Raw genomic sequence first — 15,682 nt, forward strand, 5'->3', positions numbered from 1 at the left:
GCTCCAGCCCCTCCAGGGCAGCACGTGGCACAGGCAGGGCAGGGCTCTGCTGGCATGGCCCTTGTCGTTTGGGATTTGAGAACAGAATCATTTATGCTGAAAAAGCCCTCTAAGATTGAGTCCAGCCATTAATGTGTGTCCCCAAGGTTCAAGAACACCACATTAAGGGTGCTGGTAGTGTGGTGGGGTGGCTGAATGCTCATCTTCTGATCAGAGGGCTTTGGGCAGGACCAGCTTCATCCTGATGCACAGAGTGTGGAGCAGGAGCCAGGCAGAGCTCTGGGACAGGCTCTTTGCCCCTCCTGAGTGGGGCTGGGGGTCTGTGCTCCAATATGGGTGTTACTGATTGATAGTAAATCTTCTTGTTGCTCCTCAAAGTTCATCAATCTGGAGAATCTATCTAAAATTTATACTGAGAGGGCAGAAAAATGTGCCCAGACTTCAGCTTTCTGCCCATCAGGTGTGGAGAGGAGTCTGATGGTTTATCAATCTTTCTCTTTTCTCTTTCCAAATGATCAACCTTTTTGTCAAACATTTGTTTCCAAGGGATGTCAAATTATAAAGGCAAGTTGGAAAGAAAGATAAATGAAGGAAATGCAGGGTGAGAGAAAAACTGGGGTTTAAATATGATCCCCAGATTTCCTGTGTGCAAACTTTATCCCAATCCTGCGTTTTTGGGTTTCTGGCGGCTGAGGCAGCTGTGGAGCAGCAGAGGATTCTCTGACCACCCAGCCTGTGGCATCCTGGCTTCATTTGGAGCATTGCCAATCAAAGTCTCAGTACTTCTCCCACTTTGATTCCCAGGAGTTATGGAAGAATTGAAATGCAAGGCACAGTTCCAGTGCCATCCCCCGTGTCTTTGGCGTTCGGGGCGGATGTCTCAGCGTGCCTCGCCTCATTAGGAGGAGACTTTTGGGGTGGTGACCTGTAAATGATTACAAGGCTCCCACGGCATAATTGCACGGGATCCTTTTTTACCCCTGCCTCTGGACATTAATAGCACCTGCTGATTACACAGAGTGAGTAACAACTGATTCCCTGAAGTCTGCCTGCTCCAGTCAAAGGACAAGTGCTTCTTACAGAGAGTTGTTCCTTCAAGTAATTTAACAGGATTTTTCTGTTGGGAGAGGAAGGGAATTTTTGGTGTTTCTGTGTGGGGCAGCAGTCCTTCTTCCTCTATTCCCATCACAGAGCTCCTTTCTCATTGCTGCTTTACCAGCTGGCTGGGGACCCAGAGTCAGTGCCTCACTGGCTGATGTTCCTCCATTGGTGGCGTGGAGCTTTTCATTCCCTAGTGAAACCCGCTGGTGTCATTTCTGACCTTGAGTCCTGCTTTGCTGTGTCCTGCAGGTCATGGTCAGAACTTGGTGACAGAGGATGTGACCGTGGTGGAGGGGGACGTGGCCACCATCAGCTGCCGCGTCAAGAACAGCGATGACTCCGTGATCCAGCTCCTGAACCCCAACAGGCAGACCATCTACTTCAGAGATTTCAGGCGTAAGTTTATGGTTCCTCCTTTGGTCGTGACTCCTCCTGTGCCTCACTTGGGCTCAGGACATGGGAGTTGCTGAGATCCCTCCTGTTTGTGCAATGCTGGGCACTTACGGTTCACTGGTTCTGTGGAGGTAGGTGAGATAGACAATCATAATCTTCCCCTTAATGGAAAACTTCACAGTCCCCTCTAAAAGTCAGAGCATCTTACTTTGCAATGGGAATTGATTGTTGTAATTCAGGGTGAATTGCAATTGAATGCCAAATATTTAGCTGACACAAACAAATTGAACAGGACGACACGGAGACAGCGCAGCGTTCTCAGGAGTAATCTCTTCAGACCAAAGACTGAAAATTTCAGGACAATCTGTGCTGCTTTATACTCAAACTGAAATCTCTCATCACTTGCATGTCCAGTGGATATGTCTGTCCTGTGATGACAGTGCCACAGTCGCTGCAATGAGACACTTTAAATGGTCTGTGTTAGTGTCACTGTGGGGACACGCCTGTCCTCTGCCCAGGAAGCAACAGGACAGGAAAAAAGCTTTAAATTCTACTTCTCCCAATTCCTTCCTCATTTAGGCTGTCCCTGAGTGCCTACAGTTGGTGCTGGGGCTGTATAGACGCCATAAGCATCTAACATCCCTAAGCCACCTGGTAAGAAAACTATGTCCAAAGATTTCATGCTGTGCCCTGTGATTGGCTCATGTTGATTATTGAAAACCAAAAGATTTTATAGGTGCAGCTTCAAGGTGGGAAGCAGCTAATCAGGAGCCCAGGGGTGCTCACCTTGATGTGCTGCTGTCTGTGGGGATCTTTGGGATTGTGGTGTGGTGGGAAGGGGACGCTGCCCCTCTGTGTGCAGTCACCAGGCTGTGCTTGCCCCACAGCACTGAAGGACAGCAGGTTCCAGCTGGTGAACTTCTCCAACAGCGAGCTGCGAGTGTCCCTGACCAACGTGTCCATCTCTGATGAGGGGAGGTACTTCTGCCAGCTCTACACCGACCCGCCCCAGGAGATCTACACCACCATCACGGTGCTGGGTAAGGAGCCCTGCACACACAGGGGCACTGGGGTGGGGTCTGTGCAGCGCTGGGAGAGCTCCAGCCCCCTGCCAGGGGGATTGGAAGCAAGGACTGAGCCCTGGGTGCTGATGGCCAGGCACGTGTGGCCACAGGAGCAATGCTGGCGGTGACAGCTCCTGCTCTGTTTGAGCAGTTCCTGCCGATTAGCAGCAGCTTTTAAGGCTCTATTAGTGAGAGAACCTGAATCAGGGAGGGTGACTTAATGTAAGATCTCACTTGCTGATTAGTTTAAATCTTCCTTCTTTTGCTTAATGAGATTTGGGTCTTAGGTTTTTCTATGTTGTTAAGTGATGTTTATAAGCAGTTTTACTCTTGCTGTTACAGTTATCAACACCTTCAAAGTTTCCGAGCACTTTCCAGCGCTCACAGGCACAGGAAGCTCTTCCAGCTCCTGCCTCTAATCGTGCACAGGCAAAAACAGTTCCTTGGATTTGATTTCACTGCTGGCAATGCTGAGAAGGTGTTTGAAAGGAGAATACTCATTTCATTCACCTGTACGCCAGCACCGCGTGTCTTTCAAGTGGGAGACATAATGCAGGTTTTTGTTGGGTTTTTTTTTAAAGCATGAATCATGCTTTAGAACTGAGGGAAAAGTCAGTTTTCTTGCCTTGTACTTCAGTTGTTCTTGAGAAGCCTTTGTGGCATGGCCAGTGTGTGTGCTGCCTTTCTCCCACATCCATAAAGGAGGTGCTTTCTTGTCACCTTTGTCATGTTCTCAGGTCAAACCTCAGCTCAGGAAGCAGGCCAGGATGAGGGAGGTTTATCAGCAGAAGATGAAGGAGGGGTCTTAGTACTTGCATGGAGAGATTGGGCACTGTGATGCCAGGGACGGCTTGTCTTGCCTGTCTTTTCTATTACTGGCTCCCTAATTAGGGGAACTAATGAGCCAGGGGGGAGGAGTGGTGCTCCGTGTTGGCATTGGCTGCTCCTCCCAGGAACTTGTTCCCCACCAAAAATCTCGTGGCCATCACCCAGCCTTTGACAGAGCTGAAGTTGTGTCAAAGGCTGATTTTGCTGGCCCGCCTCTGCTGCTGCCAGCTGGGGAGGGCAGAGGGAGGTGCTGAGGTGTCCCCCTTTGCAGCTGGCACTCGGGGGGAGCTGCACGTTTGCTTCAGCACTTTCATGTCTTCTGTGACACAGTATGTAGATTTATTCATGCTTAATTGGAACATGTGAAAGTCTCAAATATGTAGCTCATTCTGTTCTTTTTAGAGAGAAGCCACAAGTGACTAATTAGTCCATTTGATCATCTGGATGGTATTTATACATATTTGTTCTTCATTAGCTTTAAGACCTGTGAGTCACATCTGAACTGTGCAGTTGCTTAATCACATTGATCAGAGCAAAGTTGAGTTTCCTTTGGAAGTTCTGGGATTTTCTGAAGCCATGACTCTGCCATAAGAGCTCTCGCTGTTCACTTTTTCTTGGGTTTTGCCTTGCTGCTGGTGCTTTCGTGGGAAAGAGATTCCCTTGTTCCCATGTCTTAATTTTTAAGCTCATTTGTCCCATTTCTGGGCTGTGCTGCAGTGGTTGTTACCCCTGGAGTTACAGCCTGTTTCTCAGTATTACTGGATGATTTTTCATTGGGTACAATCTTCCAGCTTCGTGTTTTGGGAGACTCCTGATCTAGGGAAGATGTGTGCTTGGGCACAGGATGTGGCACTTCCACCCCAAAGGATGTGGCACTTGTGGCTGGGTGTAGAGCCAGCTCCCTTCTCCCTTTGGGATGGCTTTGGGGTGGTTTGTGGGGGTGTGATGGGGGGCAGAGCTGTTCCCAAGGGATGCTGTTCCACTCCAGGCTTGCGCTCAGTGGCTTTTCGAGCATCTTAAATGAGGTTGATGTTTGCTGGCCTGCTTCCATGCTCACGGCTGAGCCTTGGAGCTGAACAGCAGGAGAGAAAAATTGCCGTGGAGGTTAGAGGCTTGGTAAGTAATGCAGTGCCAAGTGTCAGCTTTTGTGTTTCCTCTCCTTGTCAGAGAAGTCAGGAAATGTGCACGGAGTCAAGCTGGATTTTTAAATAGCAGCACACACCCGAGCAGCACAGGAGGCTGCGGCTCTCCCTGGAACCGTGCCTGCTTGGGAGAGGGAACAGAAAGTTACAACCCTGATAAGTAATAATTTGTGAGACTGCGGTGATTATTAGGTGGAGAGTGAAAGTGCTCACTCCAATTACTGCAAAACCACCTATCAAAGGGTTTGATTGATTGAAAGATCAAATAAATGCTGGTTGCTTGTTTCGTGCAGTAGATTTTACAGGTTTTCCTCAAGGTTTTGTCCTGTGTTAGCGATCAAAAGATGTTTTTTTTCATCTGGTTTGTGTTGTGTTTCCCATTCCAGTGCCACCACGCAATTTGGTAATTGATATCGAGAAAGAAACCGCTGTGGAGGGAGAGGAGATCGAGCTGAACTGCACTGCCATGGCCAGCAGACCAGCCACCACCATCAGATGGTTCAAAGGCAACAAGGAGCTAAAGGGTAGATGTGTCCCCTCAGTCCCTTGCTTTGTTCAGGGAGCTGAAGTGATTTATGTAACGCTGGGTGTTTGTTCTCTGCTGCCAGTTTAAGGGGAAAAAAAGTAAGAAAAGTAGAGCGAGCTTCTTTGAGCACCAGCTGAGGAACAAAGGACTGTGTGGGCAGACAGATTATTCCCTAACACAGGGGGCTGAACTCCATTTGGTCCTCTGCCTACCTGCCAGCCTCGAGTGCCGGGTTCTGGAGTCCTGCTGTAACTGCAGGTGACCTTGAGGAACCCAGGGCTGTGCACTGAATTCATTTCTGCATGGCTTGTGTAGCTTTCTGCCCTGTTTCAGGTACGAGAGGGATCGTCTGCGCTTTGGGCTGGAAAGATTTGCAATTCACCTTCATGTCTAGCTCTCCCTTGTTTGTAGAGCGTTTTCCCTGTGTTCGGTTGAATATTCATCTAAGATGGGTTTCTCTGACTCCCTGAAGTCTGGTGGCTCCCAGTACTTGCACATTCAAGTCACTGACTCTGATTGCATGTGACACGCTGTTAGTTTAAGTCTGCATGTAGATGTGAGCTTGGTTGACAACACCTTTGTGCTTTACCCAGCCTGAGATGCTGACGGACTCTCTGCAGAAGTCCAGACTCATTACTTCAAACCCACTCCCCTGCAAGGACAGGATAAAATCCTCTCTTTAAGCCCAGCACTTCAGAGCATTTGAGCAGGCCGCATGCTGGGAGGATGCTGGTACAGGTGGGATGCAAAGCTGCTGCCTGGCCCAGTGGTGCCCTGCTGTGTCCCAGCACCGTGATGTGCAGGGAGTTAATGATCCCTTTCTGGTTCCATTCACCATACCAGTGGGCAGCAGGACAAAATGTTTGTCCCTTTCTGCCTGACCTGTGCAGCTTCTTGATTGAGTTTTCTTGTGTTAGCAGTCGAATCCCAGCTCTGAGTTCCCTGGGAAGAATGCTGAGCTTTATGTAATACCACCTTACCCAGCTCAGTCTTCAGATATTTTTTTAACAGAGTAGAGACTGAAACATTTGGCTGTGAGTTTGTGAATCACAGGAAGTGTGGCTTTGCCCATGGGAAAGCTTTTCCTCCAAATATCAAGGGGTGTCTGCATGTGTCACCTGTTTCACTCTCATATATTATACAGCAATATTTGGTGTCTGGAAGAGCTCTGCTACAGAAGTTACTCTTAGCAATTTTGCCTGTGAATTCTTAAATAAAGAGGCACAGATCAGAGAGGAGCTGCGCTGTCAGCAGGCACTTGCTGAGTTCCTGGAAAAATCCTTTTTCTGCTGTCTTGTCTCGTCTCGTTTTGTCTTGTCTTCCTGCTTGTTTCCATCAAAGCATCCCTCAGGCAGCCAGTCCCGAGCTGGGCTCCCCTCCCTCAAACAGAGCACTGCCGAATGCTCCCACCTACCCATGCTGCTTTTAATTAATTTAATCTGTTAAATCGCTTTTGTAGCTGACTGTTGATTCAGGAGTGGGAGGGGATTTGTAGCTCATTGATTTAAGAGTTTGGGGATTTGGGGATGGTGTTAATCGTTGCAGTAACATCGCGTGGACTTTGCTTGGCCGGAGGCTGTCGGAGAGGAGGACGGGATGGGTGTCCAAAGGGAGCATGGACGGGAGGGAGGTGGCCTGGCTGCAGGGTGCTGCCCCCTGCCCTCACTCCCCTGTCCCTGTGTTCCCTGCCCAGGCAAGTCGGAGGTGGAGCGGTGGTCTGACATGTACACGGTGACCAGCCAGCTCCTGCTGAAGGTGGGGCGCGAGGACGACGGCGTCCCCGTCATCTGCCTGGTGGATCACCCTGCTGTCAAGGACTTGCAGACACAGCGTTACCTGGAAGTCATGTGTGAGTAGCAGAACCTTTAATTCTCTTCATATACAAAACTGTGTGCTTGGGAGTTCAGCAGCCATTCCCTACGTGTTATAAAATTCTGACATCGATGAGGATTATATCGTGTTACATAGAAATCATAAACACAATGTAAGGTAACACTTCATGGGTGAAGCCACGACTTTCCCAGCTCTCTCTGATACCATAAATACTTTGTTCTCTGATGAAATAACTCTCTGTACATAGAATTTGCATCAAAGGTTTCTGGCTGGGCTTTTCAATTGTCAGAACAGATTAAATCTGAGTATTTTTCTTCTAGTAACCTGCTTACCTCTGAAAAGTGCTTCTCCCCCTCCAAAGCAACTGGCCACCATGGCGAGTTTACTGGCAAAAACTGGGTATTGTGCAGGAGAAACCCAGTGTTGTGCACTGTGAAAATACAGCATCAGCTGGATTTGTACATCAGAGAATGGAGTTCTGTGGAACCTGTAGTAGCAGCACTGATTGAAGCCAGCCTATTTCCTGTACTGCTCCTGACATGTTCATTGTTAATAATGCATCTCACTTCCCTTAGGAGCTGCTCCACTGTACATGACAGCAGCAAGCAGGTACCTGGAAATAGCTGTGGTCCCAAATGCACCTGGTGGAGATTTTGGAGTGTGTACATGCATCCCTGCGTTCTGAAACATCTCCCAAAAGCAAAGGGGGATGGTCCCTACAGCGAGGCCGTGTGCTTGGAAAGCCAGGCCCTGAGACAATTCAAAGCCCTTGTTTTTGTAGGGTCCCTTCAACTACACCGCACTGAAAGGAGGAGAGGAAGTTTGGTATTAATTTATTTCATCTGCTTCATTATGTAGTTTCATTATGAACATCTTGGTTACAATTCTCGTATCTCCGAAACTAGCGGGAAGTAATGTTCCTGTAATGAGGAAAACAGGAATGATCAGATACTGCCTAAATTGACAGATACGAGATTTCTTGCGACTGTGCTAATGTGTAATTCATTTATGCAAACTTAATGTCCATTAACATTTCTTGCAGAGCTCCATTAGCTTTAATAATACATTAGCACCTTTGTGAGGCGTGATCAAATACTTAACGGGGAAGAGCAAGAAATGCCATCTACCCTGTTGTGTGAGGGGATTGGAACTCACTGGGCTGGAAGGGCGTTGGACAACCTTGAGGCTTCCTCTCAGAAATCTCTCTGCAATCCTGGTGATTTGGTGGAATAGGAGAGTGCCACTGTTTCGGGGGAATAAAGCGAACATTTCATCTCTTCTTCCTCAAATAAATCCCTCCTTGGCCACTTCGGTTTTCAGCCTTAGGGGTTGCCTGTGCAATGAGGGCAAAGCACCCCTAAAGCACAGTTCTTTGTTCAGCTCCTGCCCTCGAGGCCCTGCTGCATCCTGTGCGCAGGTTTCTGCTCTTACTGCTGATTTTTGCATCTCCTTGGGCTGTTCCAGGGCTATTTGTGGGAATGAGGAGCCTCCTCAGGAGGGAGCGGGATGAGCAGGAGAAGGGAGTTCAGACTGATTTGGTTTTACGTTCTGATTTAAACTCTGAGCTTGTTAAAAGTAATTATGTTCCAATGTGGGGACTTGACCCCGTTAGCCCAGTCTGTTCCTTGAGTGGGCAGCAGCAGATGGCCAGAGAGGAGCCCCAGCCCAAGAACTTGTCCTGCATTGTGACCTTGTGGCTTGATGGGCTGGAACATGGCCAGACACCTGCATTTCATACCTGCTGCAGGGCTTTAGCTTGAAGACAAGGCAGTTTCAGAGCAAGCTCTTACCCTGGAGCTGCTGCTGACTGACAGTGATGATTTGTTGGCCAGTGGGAGAGTGTGGGCAGGAGGAAGAGCCTCTTGTCCTTGCACACAGGTGTCTCCATCAGTGCTCCCACAGAGCTCTGCCCTGGGGCTCCTGCACTGACACTTCTCAGCTGATTTTGGATGTGGGATGTGCAGCAGAGGATGCTTCTCCAGCTGCTGTCCGTGCCTCCACTGTCCATGACGTGTCCTTGCACGCACCCAGCTCCCAGGTCTCTGCTGCAGTGACAATGGGGGTTCCTGGCTCATCCCGTGTGGATGTGGCTGCTTTGCCTGCAGCAGGTCAGTTACCTGCGCTGCCTGTTCCACTCTCTGCTCTGACATCCTCTCCCCACAAATCCTGCCTGCTCCCCTCTTGGGCACAGCGGATCCGCCCCTTCAGAACATCAGCAGGGCACAAGAAAATGTTTTTCTCAGCAGATGTCGTATTTCTCTGCACTTAATGTATCCAACTGGAGCATGAAATGTGTTGGGGAAGGACAGGAGGATGATGGATGGAGCCTGCTCAGATAATGAGGTATTTTTTGTCTGACTAAATTTCAGAGTAGGGAGATATTTTTTCTGAGATGCAACTAAAAAGTTGTGGGGTTTGTTTTCCAAGGAAAAAAGCAGAAAACAACAATGCTGGGTGTTAACTTGTCCTATTTATGGAGTAAGCCATTTGTTGCATATCTGCCCTGGCACAGCGTGGCCCGTGGTGAAGTTGGAGGTGAATGCCTTCACGTGGCTGCAGGGTGTGTTACTGACAAGAAATCTCTGTGAACAGCAGTGTGACGTGTGAAACCCTCCCCGAGCCCTCCTCAAAAGCAAAGCAGGGCTGGACTGAGTGTGGTGCACTCACAGGGGCCGCAGCACTGCCATGCCTAGGAGCACCCTCAGCCCTGGCAGGCACGCTGGCACTGGAGTGGAAATGTCCCCAGCTCTGCTGCAGCCGCCGGGTTTCCGTGGATCCCTCAGTGAGCGATGGGAGACCAGTGCGTTGGGTGTAATTTTAGAAAGGAAATGAAGCAACAAAATGCATTAAAATGTCGTTAAGGAGCTGAATGGAACCAGATATTCTGGGAGACATGTGAGTTGAGCCCTTGTGGTGCGTTTGCTGCTCTCATTATGTGACACTGGAAGCGAGCGTCGGACCTGGATTTGGGCCTTTTCTCTGGGCTGGCTTTTTGTCCTTTTCTGAAGTTATAATTACCTGTGCATTCATTTTTGTAATACCTACATGTGTACCTTTAAAGCCTGCCCCAGTGGAGTCTTGTTGCAGCCTCTGCTGTTGCAATAGGAGAACTTTTTGTGCCCAATTATGTTTAAAATCAGCCGCATACGTTTGCTGCCACATCTCCAGTAATCCTTACATTTCCGTCCAGTACAAATATTAATTGCATAGTTTGCAGTGAAGTTATTAACATCAATGTAATTTATCATCTGGAGATCTCTAAAAGCGAATAAATGAGTTGTTTTGTTCAGCGAGGTGTTGACCCCTTCAGAAACTTTGATTTAAAGCTGTTTTTTTTCTTTTAGTGAATATGAAAAGCACCACAATCAGCCGAGTGTTCAGTTATTTGATTTTCTGGGGCATTAGCCACTCTTGTTTGTGACATTTCCCAGTTGGGTGCTCGTTTGTGAGCTCATTAATAAGGTTTTCTCAGAGGAATGTTGTTGGGAGCACTGAGCGTGTGGGGCGACCGGGGCTCTGCCATTTGCAGGCATTTAGCAGCAGAGTGTGCTTAAATATTAAAAGAGAAGTGTTTATCCCCAAAATGCCTGTCGGGCTCTGGCATTCCTTTTCCTGCAACAAGCAAAATGATTAAATTGCTTTCGTTAAGGGTGAATTTTGCAGAGTCGTGTTTGGGGTTGACAGGCTCTTCCAGACAAGCTGTGATCTGCCAGTCCTGCTCATTCCTTATTTTAGACACGGGATCTATTTATTGAATAGATTTCTGTATTTTGGCTGAAAATCAGCAGTGCAGCCTCTCGTCCTTGTCAGAGGTGAGGAGCAGGCAGGGATTGCCAGGCTGGGCTGGCTTTGACGCAGAGTGCATTCCCGATGAGCAGCCCCACTGGATTTTGGAATAAAGGTGGCTGTTGTTTACACCTGAGGATCAGTGTTAACTTTGCTGGCTCCTTTTAATATTGAAAAGCACATTTTTCCTGCTCTTCCCTGAGTGAGATCAGAGACTCCCACAAGTCATTTTTTTGAGCAGCTCTCTTTGGCACAGGAGAGAGCAGGGATGAGGAGCTGGATGAAGCAATGCCCACCTGAAGGGAGATGTGCTAAGCATTATCTGGGAAATGCTGAGGCTGGATTTACCTGCGGTGGGCAGGAACACGGCTTGGCCCGCGGATCCTGCTCCCAGGGATGCCATCTGGCGTCAGCTTTGCCAGGAGGTACGTCAGCAATTCGTGCAGGGATCAGAAAACGGATTTTAAACTTGGACCTGGCCGCTCCTCGCCTGGCAGGGGCCAGAGCCTGCTCGGCTGAAGCACTGGCAGAGCCCACCTTGGCGGCTCCTCTGCCGGCCGGGGCCTGGCGCTGCCCAAAGCACCGCGGGCTGGTTTCCCAGTGCTTGGGAGGAGCCTTCTGGTGGTTTCCAGCCTCACAGGGAGCGTGCCCTCTGGGCAGGGTGGGCAGGGCTGTCTCTGGGGTGGTCAGCGAGGGTCCCACAGCCGAGCCCCTGAGCATCCCTGGGAGCAGCGCCTGCCAAACCTGGCTGGTGCGGGCTGGGGGCAGCGAGCTCGCCTGCCTGGGCTGGCCTGATGAAAGGAAACGGGTGGAAATAATAGGCTTAGGCTTTTGTAAGGCCCCGAACTCGGTGTAATGTTTTATCTCGGCTGATTAATGACATCTAAGCATTATCGATGAAGTGCATGTTTAAATGGATTAAGAAATCACTAACTGGCAGATCTCAAAGGATAGTCATTAGGGAGTAATCAGCAGTGCTGGTATTTTTAGAGGGAACGCAGGGGCCTGGGTGCTTGGCCTGATGCTGTTCAGTTGAAGCATTTGAAGTTCTTAAAAAGTCACTGTTAATAATCTTTGCTGATGGCACAAAAATGGGGCGAGCAGCTAAAAAAGGAAGAACTGGGACAAATGCAGAATAACTGGAGTGGTTTGGTAAGCTCCCAAGCACAGAGCTTGAGAGCTGTGAAAGTCAATGGGTACTGGCTTCGGTGGCCAGTGGCATCCTGAGGGGAGGTGAGGGTTTTGGGGTGCATGGTCCCTCTGGGGGCTGCAGACCCCAGCAGACCCCGGTGCACGGGCACGCGCCGTGCCTGTTGTGAGAGAAATCTCATCAAATGCAGAATGGCTTTGTAATAAGTTTTTCAAATTGGCTGCTGCTACAGTGTAACCTTTAGACGACTGGTATTTAACCTTGTATATCACTCTGAGCTTTTGAATGAATTTAGCTTAATAAAGGTGCCTTATTAAATTACGAGGCTGTTTTTTTTAAGCTTCTAGAAAGAGGCGTAGTAGGAAATAGCTGTGGGTTGTTGGGTCTAATTGGCTGCCATGGAGCATGCAGGGCCTCAGGTGCACAGATGCAAGTGTTTATTTTTATGTAACAATCCAGTGGTGTGATGCTGTGAAGTTCCAAGTTGAGGATTTTCGGGCACTGGTGAAATCTGCCACTTCTTGCCTGGTGTCCTGTGTTACCATCTGAGGTGGTCACCCCACGTTACAGAGCTGCAGGCATCACTGCTGAACGTGTCCTGTGTAACAGGGTGGTGGCAGACAGCTGGAGCATCCTTGGAGCCATCGGAGCTCTGTCCGTGTGCTGCTAAATGTCACAGGAGCCGGGCTCGGGGTCCCAGGGCGCTCGGCATTTCACAAACCTGCACTCCGAGTCCATAATCTGCAGGAAATACACTGACTTGCTGTGAGGCAGGTGTGAGCCCTGGAAGTAGAATTTAAGATTGTCTAAAGGCACGTCCGTAAACAAAGGGAGAAAGACACCACTGCCCCTCCAGACTCTTGAGTGAAATTTTTTTTCATGCTGTGAGCCTGATGCCAGCCGGTCCTCTGGAGTGTCCAGCCATCCCTCTGCATCCTTCAGGCTCAGGTACATTTTCCTAAGCGCCCTGTGTAACTCCCAGCATGCTGACAAGTGCTTTGCTGTGGTAACTGTTGGGAAGTTCTTGGCTTCAGCGGTGTTGACACATGTGCTGATAAACCCAGATTCCTGTTGCAGGTGACACCTCCACAGTGCCTGGATCCAAATGGGACAGGTCCACCTCACTGCCACTCTTGGTTTGATGAAGCTCCTGGGGCTGGGAAGTGGCAGTGGAAGGGCTCGCCCAACTTGGTGGGAGCTCATAGAGCTGGCAGTTTGTGCTCAGTACAGTGAGCCTGGGTGTTCCTCCTCATTTCCATAAGTAATTGTCATTAGTAAACAGCTCATTAGAAATACTAAACTCACCTAATGGGAAGAGGATGCAGCAGGAGAGGCAAACAGCAAAAGGAGGTGTTTCAGTCCCTGTGTGCTGAGTAAACTGGGCTGGGATGTTTCCTGCTCCTTCCACAGCACGGATATAACACCATCCACGTTCCTGGCACAGGCTGGTGGTGCTGCTGCAGAGCACATCAGAACTGGGAGCAGATGCTGTGGGGTGGGAGTTGTGGACGGGAGTGGTGAGCGCAGTGCCGAGGATGCGGCAGGTGATTTATTTGCTGCATAACACCAGGCTGAGCTCCTCCTCCCCTGCTCCTTGTGCAGAGCTATTGCCACTCCGGGGCTGGAGGGCATTTCCAGGCACACCGAAGCTGCCCCATTTCCTGTGGGACTGGGACTTGTCCCCTCGGCCGGTGACACCCCAAAGTGCTCCAGCACCCCCAGCCCACAAGGACACCCCAGCTCCAGAGCTGCAGGAAGCATCTGTAACAGGGATTAGTTGATGAAATGTTGTGGTAGAGTCATCTCGGGAGAGGATTTACTTGTGTAGCTTATTCCATTACTGAAAATTATGAGAGTTTAAATTGGTTAAATCCTGACACGCGGGTTTTTTTTCCTAATCTCTATTATTCCATAGGAGGCATGTTAATGAGTTAAACACAGTTAATAAAATGCAGCCAGCCAATATTTTGGGTAGCAGTTACTCTCAAAGGAAATAGAAACATTTAAATGGTTTCAACCTTTATGCATACTGATTTTTTTCCTTCCTTTGTTCCTTACAGTTGAGTAAATTCCTGAAAAATATCTATGGCTTAATGGCACTTGTAGCCTTGAATTGATTTCCTGCACTGATAATGTTTTAGCTACAGCTCAGATTGCATTTTTAATCTCTGTTTCAGTCATGGGAGGTAATGAATTTTTTAATTGTGGACTTTAGGTTTGTGGTTTGGCTCTCTTTTTCCTGCAGGGTCTTACTGAAGTGTTGTTGAGATGGCTCCCTAACTATCCATGCTTTAGTTCTCTGTTTATTGTAGGATTTAGAGGAGCTTCATCTGGACGAAACGCAGCCTCCTGTTGTTCACACAGAGGGCAGCGGTGGCTGTGGTTCTGTTTGTGTCTCTAACCAGCATCTCTTGTCCGGCCCAGTTAGCGCTCATGGACTCCGGGGGCTGTGGTGCAGGAATCGCTGATACCCACAGAGCCCTTCCATCCCGGGCACCACACATCTCTCCAGCTTCCCCTCAGCACGAGGACAAAGCAGTTCCTTCCAGCTGGAGCAAGCTCAGGCAGGAGCTGTGCAGCAGGAGCCCTTCCTGGGCAGCACGGGGCCGTGGGGACTCGCGGTGCCGCCGGCCCCAGCTGCTCCTGCTGCCGGCACCGAGCGGGCACGGGGGCACGACCCGGGGCTCACCTGCCGTGTTTTGTGTCCTGCAGATAAGCCTCAAGTGCGGGTTTCTCAGAATTACCCCTTGCAAGGCCTGACGAGAGAAGGGGAGCCGCTGGAGCTGACGTGCACAGCCTTTGGAAAGCCACAGTAAGTTGGACCCTTCCCAGGGTGGGCCGGTGGTGACGGGACGTTGTGTGGCCACTGTTCCTGTTGCCATTCCCTGCTGCGAAGACAGTGTCCCAGAGTGAAGGAGAGAGGTGCTTCCTGCACCCAAACAGCTGCTGGACTTGCATTTATTCCTGTGCACCTCATGGCCAAGGAATTTCCACTGGAAGAGCTCCTCGGAGAGCTCTTCCTGGCCACCATGCAGCAGCCTTCGGGTGCAGCAGGGCAAGGCTCCCAGCTGGACACCTCTTCCCCCAGGGAATGGCATGGGTGGCGTTAATCTGCAATTAGTCATGGGTTTGGTTAATCTGCAAGAGCAAGGCTGGGGAGTTGTGGCCCCTGGAGGTGCCAGTGCATGGATGCCAGCCCGGCACTGCAGCACTGGGCCCTTGGGGAAGTGGGATGGATCCCCAGGTAAGGCAGTCCATCCTTCTGCTCATACTGACTGTGTGATGGTTTTGCTCCCCCTTGGTGCCTCGTGTGGTTTTTATAGAATACCAGTTTTATTCTCTCTCCTCTTCTTGCCAAGCCCTTGAGGCTTTCTTAGGCAGTTGAAGAAATTTATGCATCAGGAAAATCCTGGCAAGGGAGGGTAGATTTTCTCACACTTTCATTGCTGTTCTAATTTAAGTTTTGTCGGCTTTATTTTTTTTTTTCAAAATACTTTCTCTTCCACTTGGATTTATGGCTGTCAAGTATTTACTATCCTTCCTTATTTTCATCATGTCCATAAGATTCCTGCAAACATCCCCGAGATCTGTCAGTGCCTCGCTGGCAATGTGCCCAGAGCTGGGGCGTGGGGAGCTGGAGCCCGTCCAGCTCGGCGTTGTGGGCAGGGCAGGCACCAGCGCCGAGGAGGCTCAGGCTGCCCTCATCCTCCCTGCTAGCCTGCATCCCCATCCACAGTATTTCCTTGATTCCCATAGTTCTTGCTTGATTCCCAGTTCCCAGTTTGTTCTGTTGGGCACGAGGCCAGTCCCTTCCCGTGCATCAGAGGCTGGCACGTCCCTGCTGAATTCCGTTTAGTAG

The 15,682-nt window shown here is 49.7% G+C and overlaps 1 protein-coding gene across 6 annotated transcripts in view; it reads left to right on the forward strand.

Annotated features, from left to right (window-relative positions):
- The window catches only part of CADM1 (cell adhesion molecule 1), a 101,731-nt gene that overhangs the window by 55,679 nt on the left and 30,370 nt on the right, over positions 1-15,682 (forward strand). For all 6 annotated transcript variants that reach the window (XM_031062378.1, XM_031062379.1, XM_031062381.1 and 3 more), the window contains exons 2-6: positions 1,351-1,497; positions 2,382-2,534; positions 4,915-5,052; positions 6,748-6,903; positions 14,536-14,635. In XM_031062378.1, coding sequence (XP_030918238.1) covers positions 1,351-1,497; positions 2,382-2,534; positions 4,915-5,052; positions 6,748-6,903; positions 14,536-14,635 — 694 coding nt within the window. The remainder of the gene's footprint in view (positions 1-1,350; positions 1,498-2,381; positions 2,535-4,914; positions 5,053-6,747; positions 6,904-14,535; positions 14,636-15,682) is intronic.

Source organism: Geospiza fortis, unplaced genomic scaffold (genome assembly GCF_000277835.1).
Source record: "Geospiza fortis unplaced genomic scaffold, GeoFor_1.0 scaffold183, whole genome shotgun sequence".
Taxonomy (NCBI): domain Eukaryota; kingdom Metazoa; phylum Chordata; class Aves; order Passeriformes; family Thraupidae; genus Geospiza; species Geospiza fortis.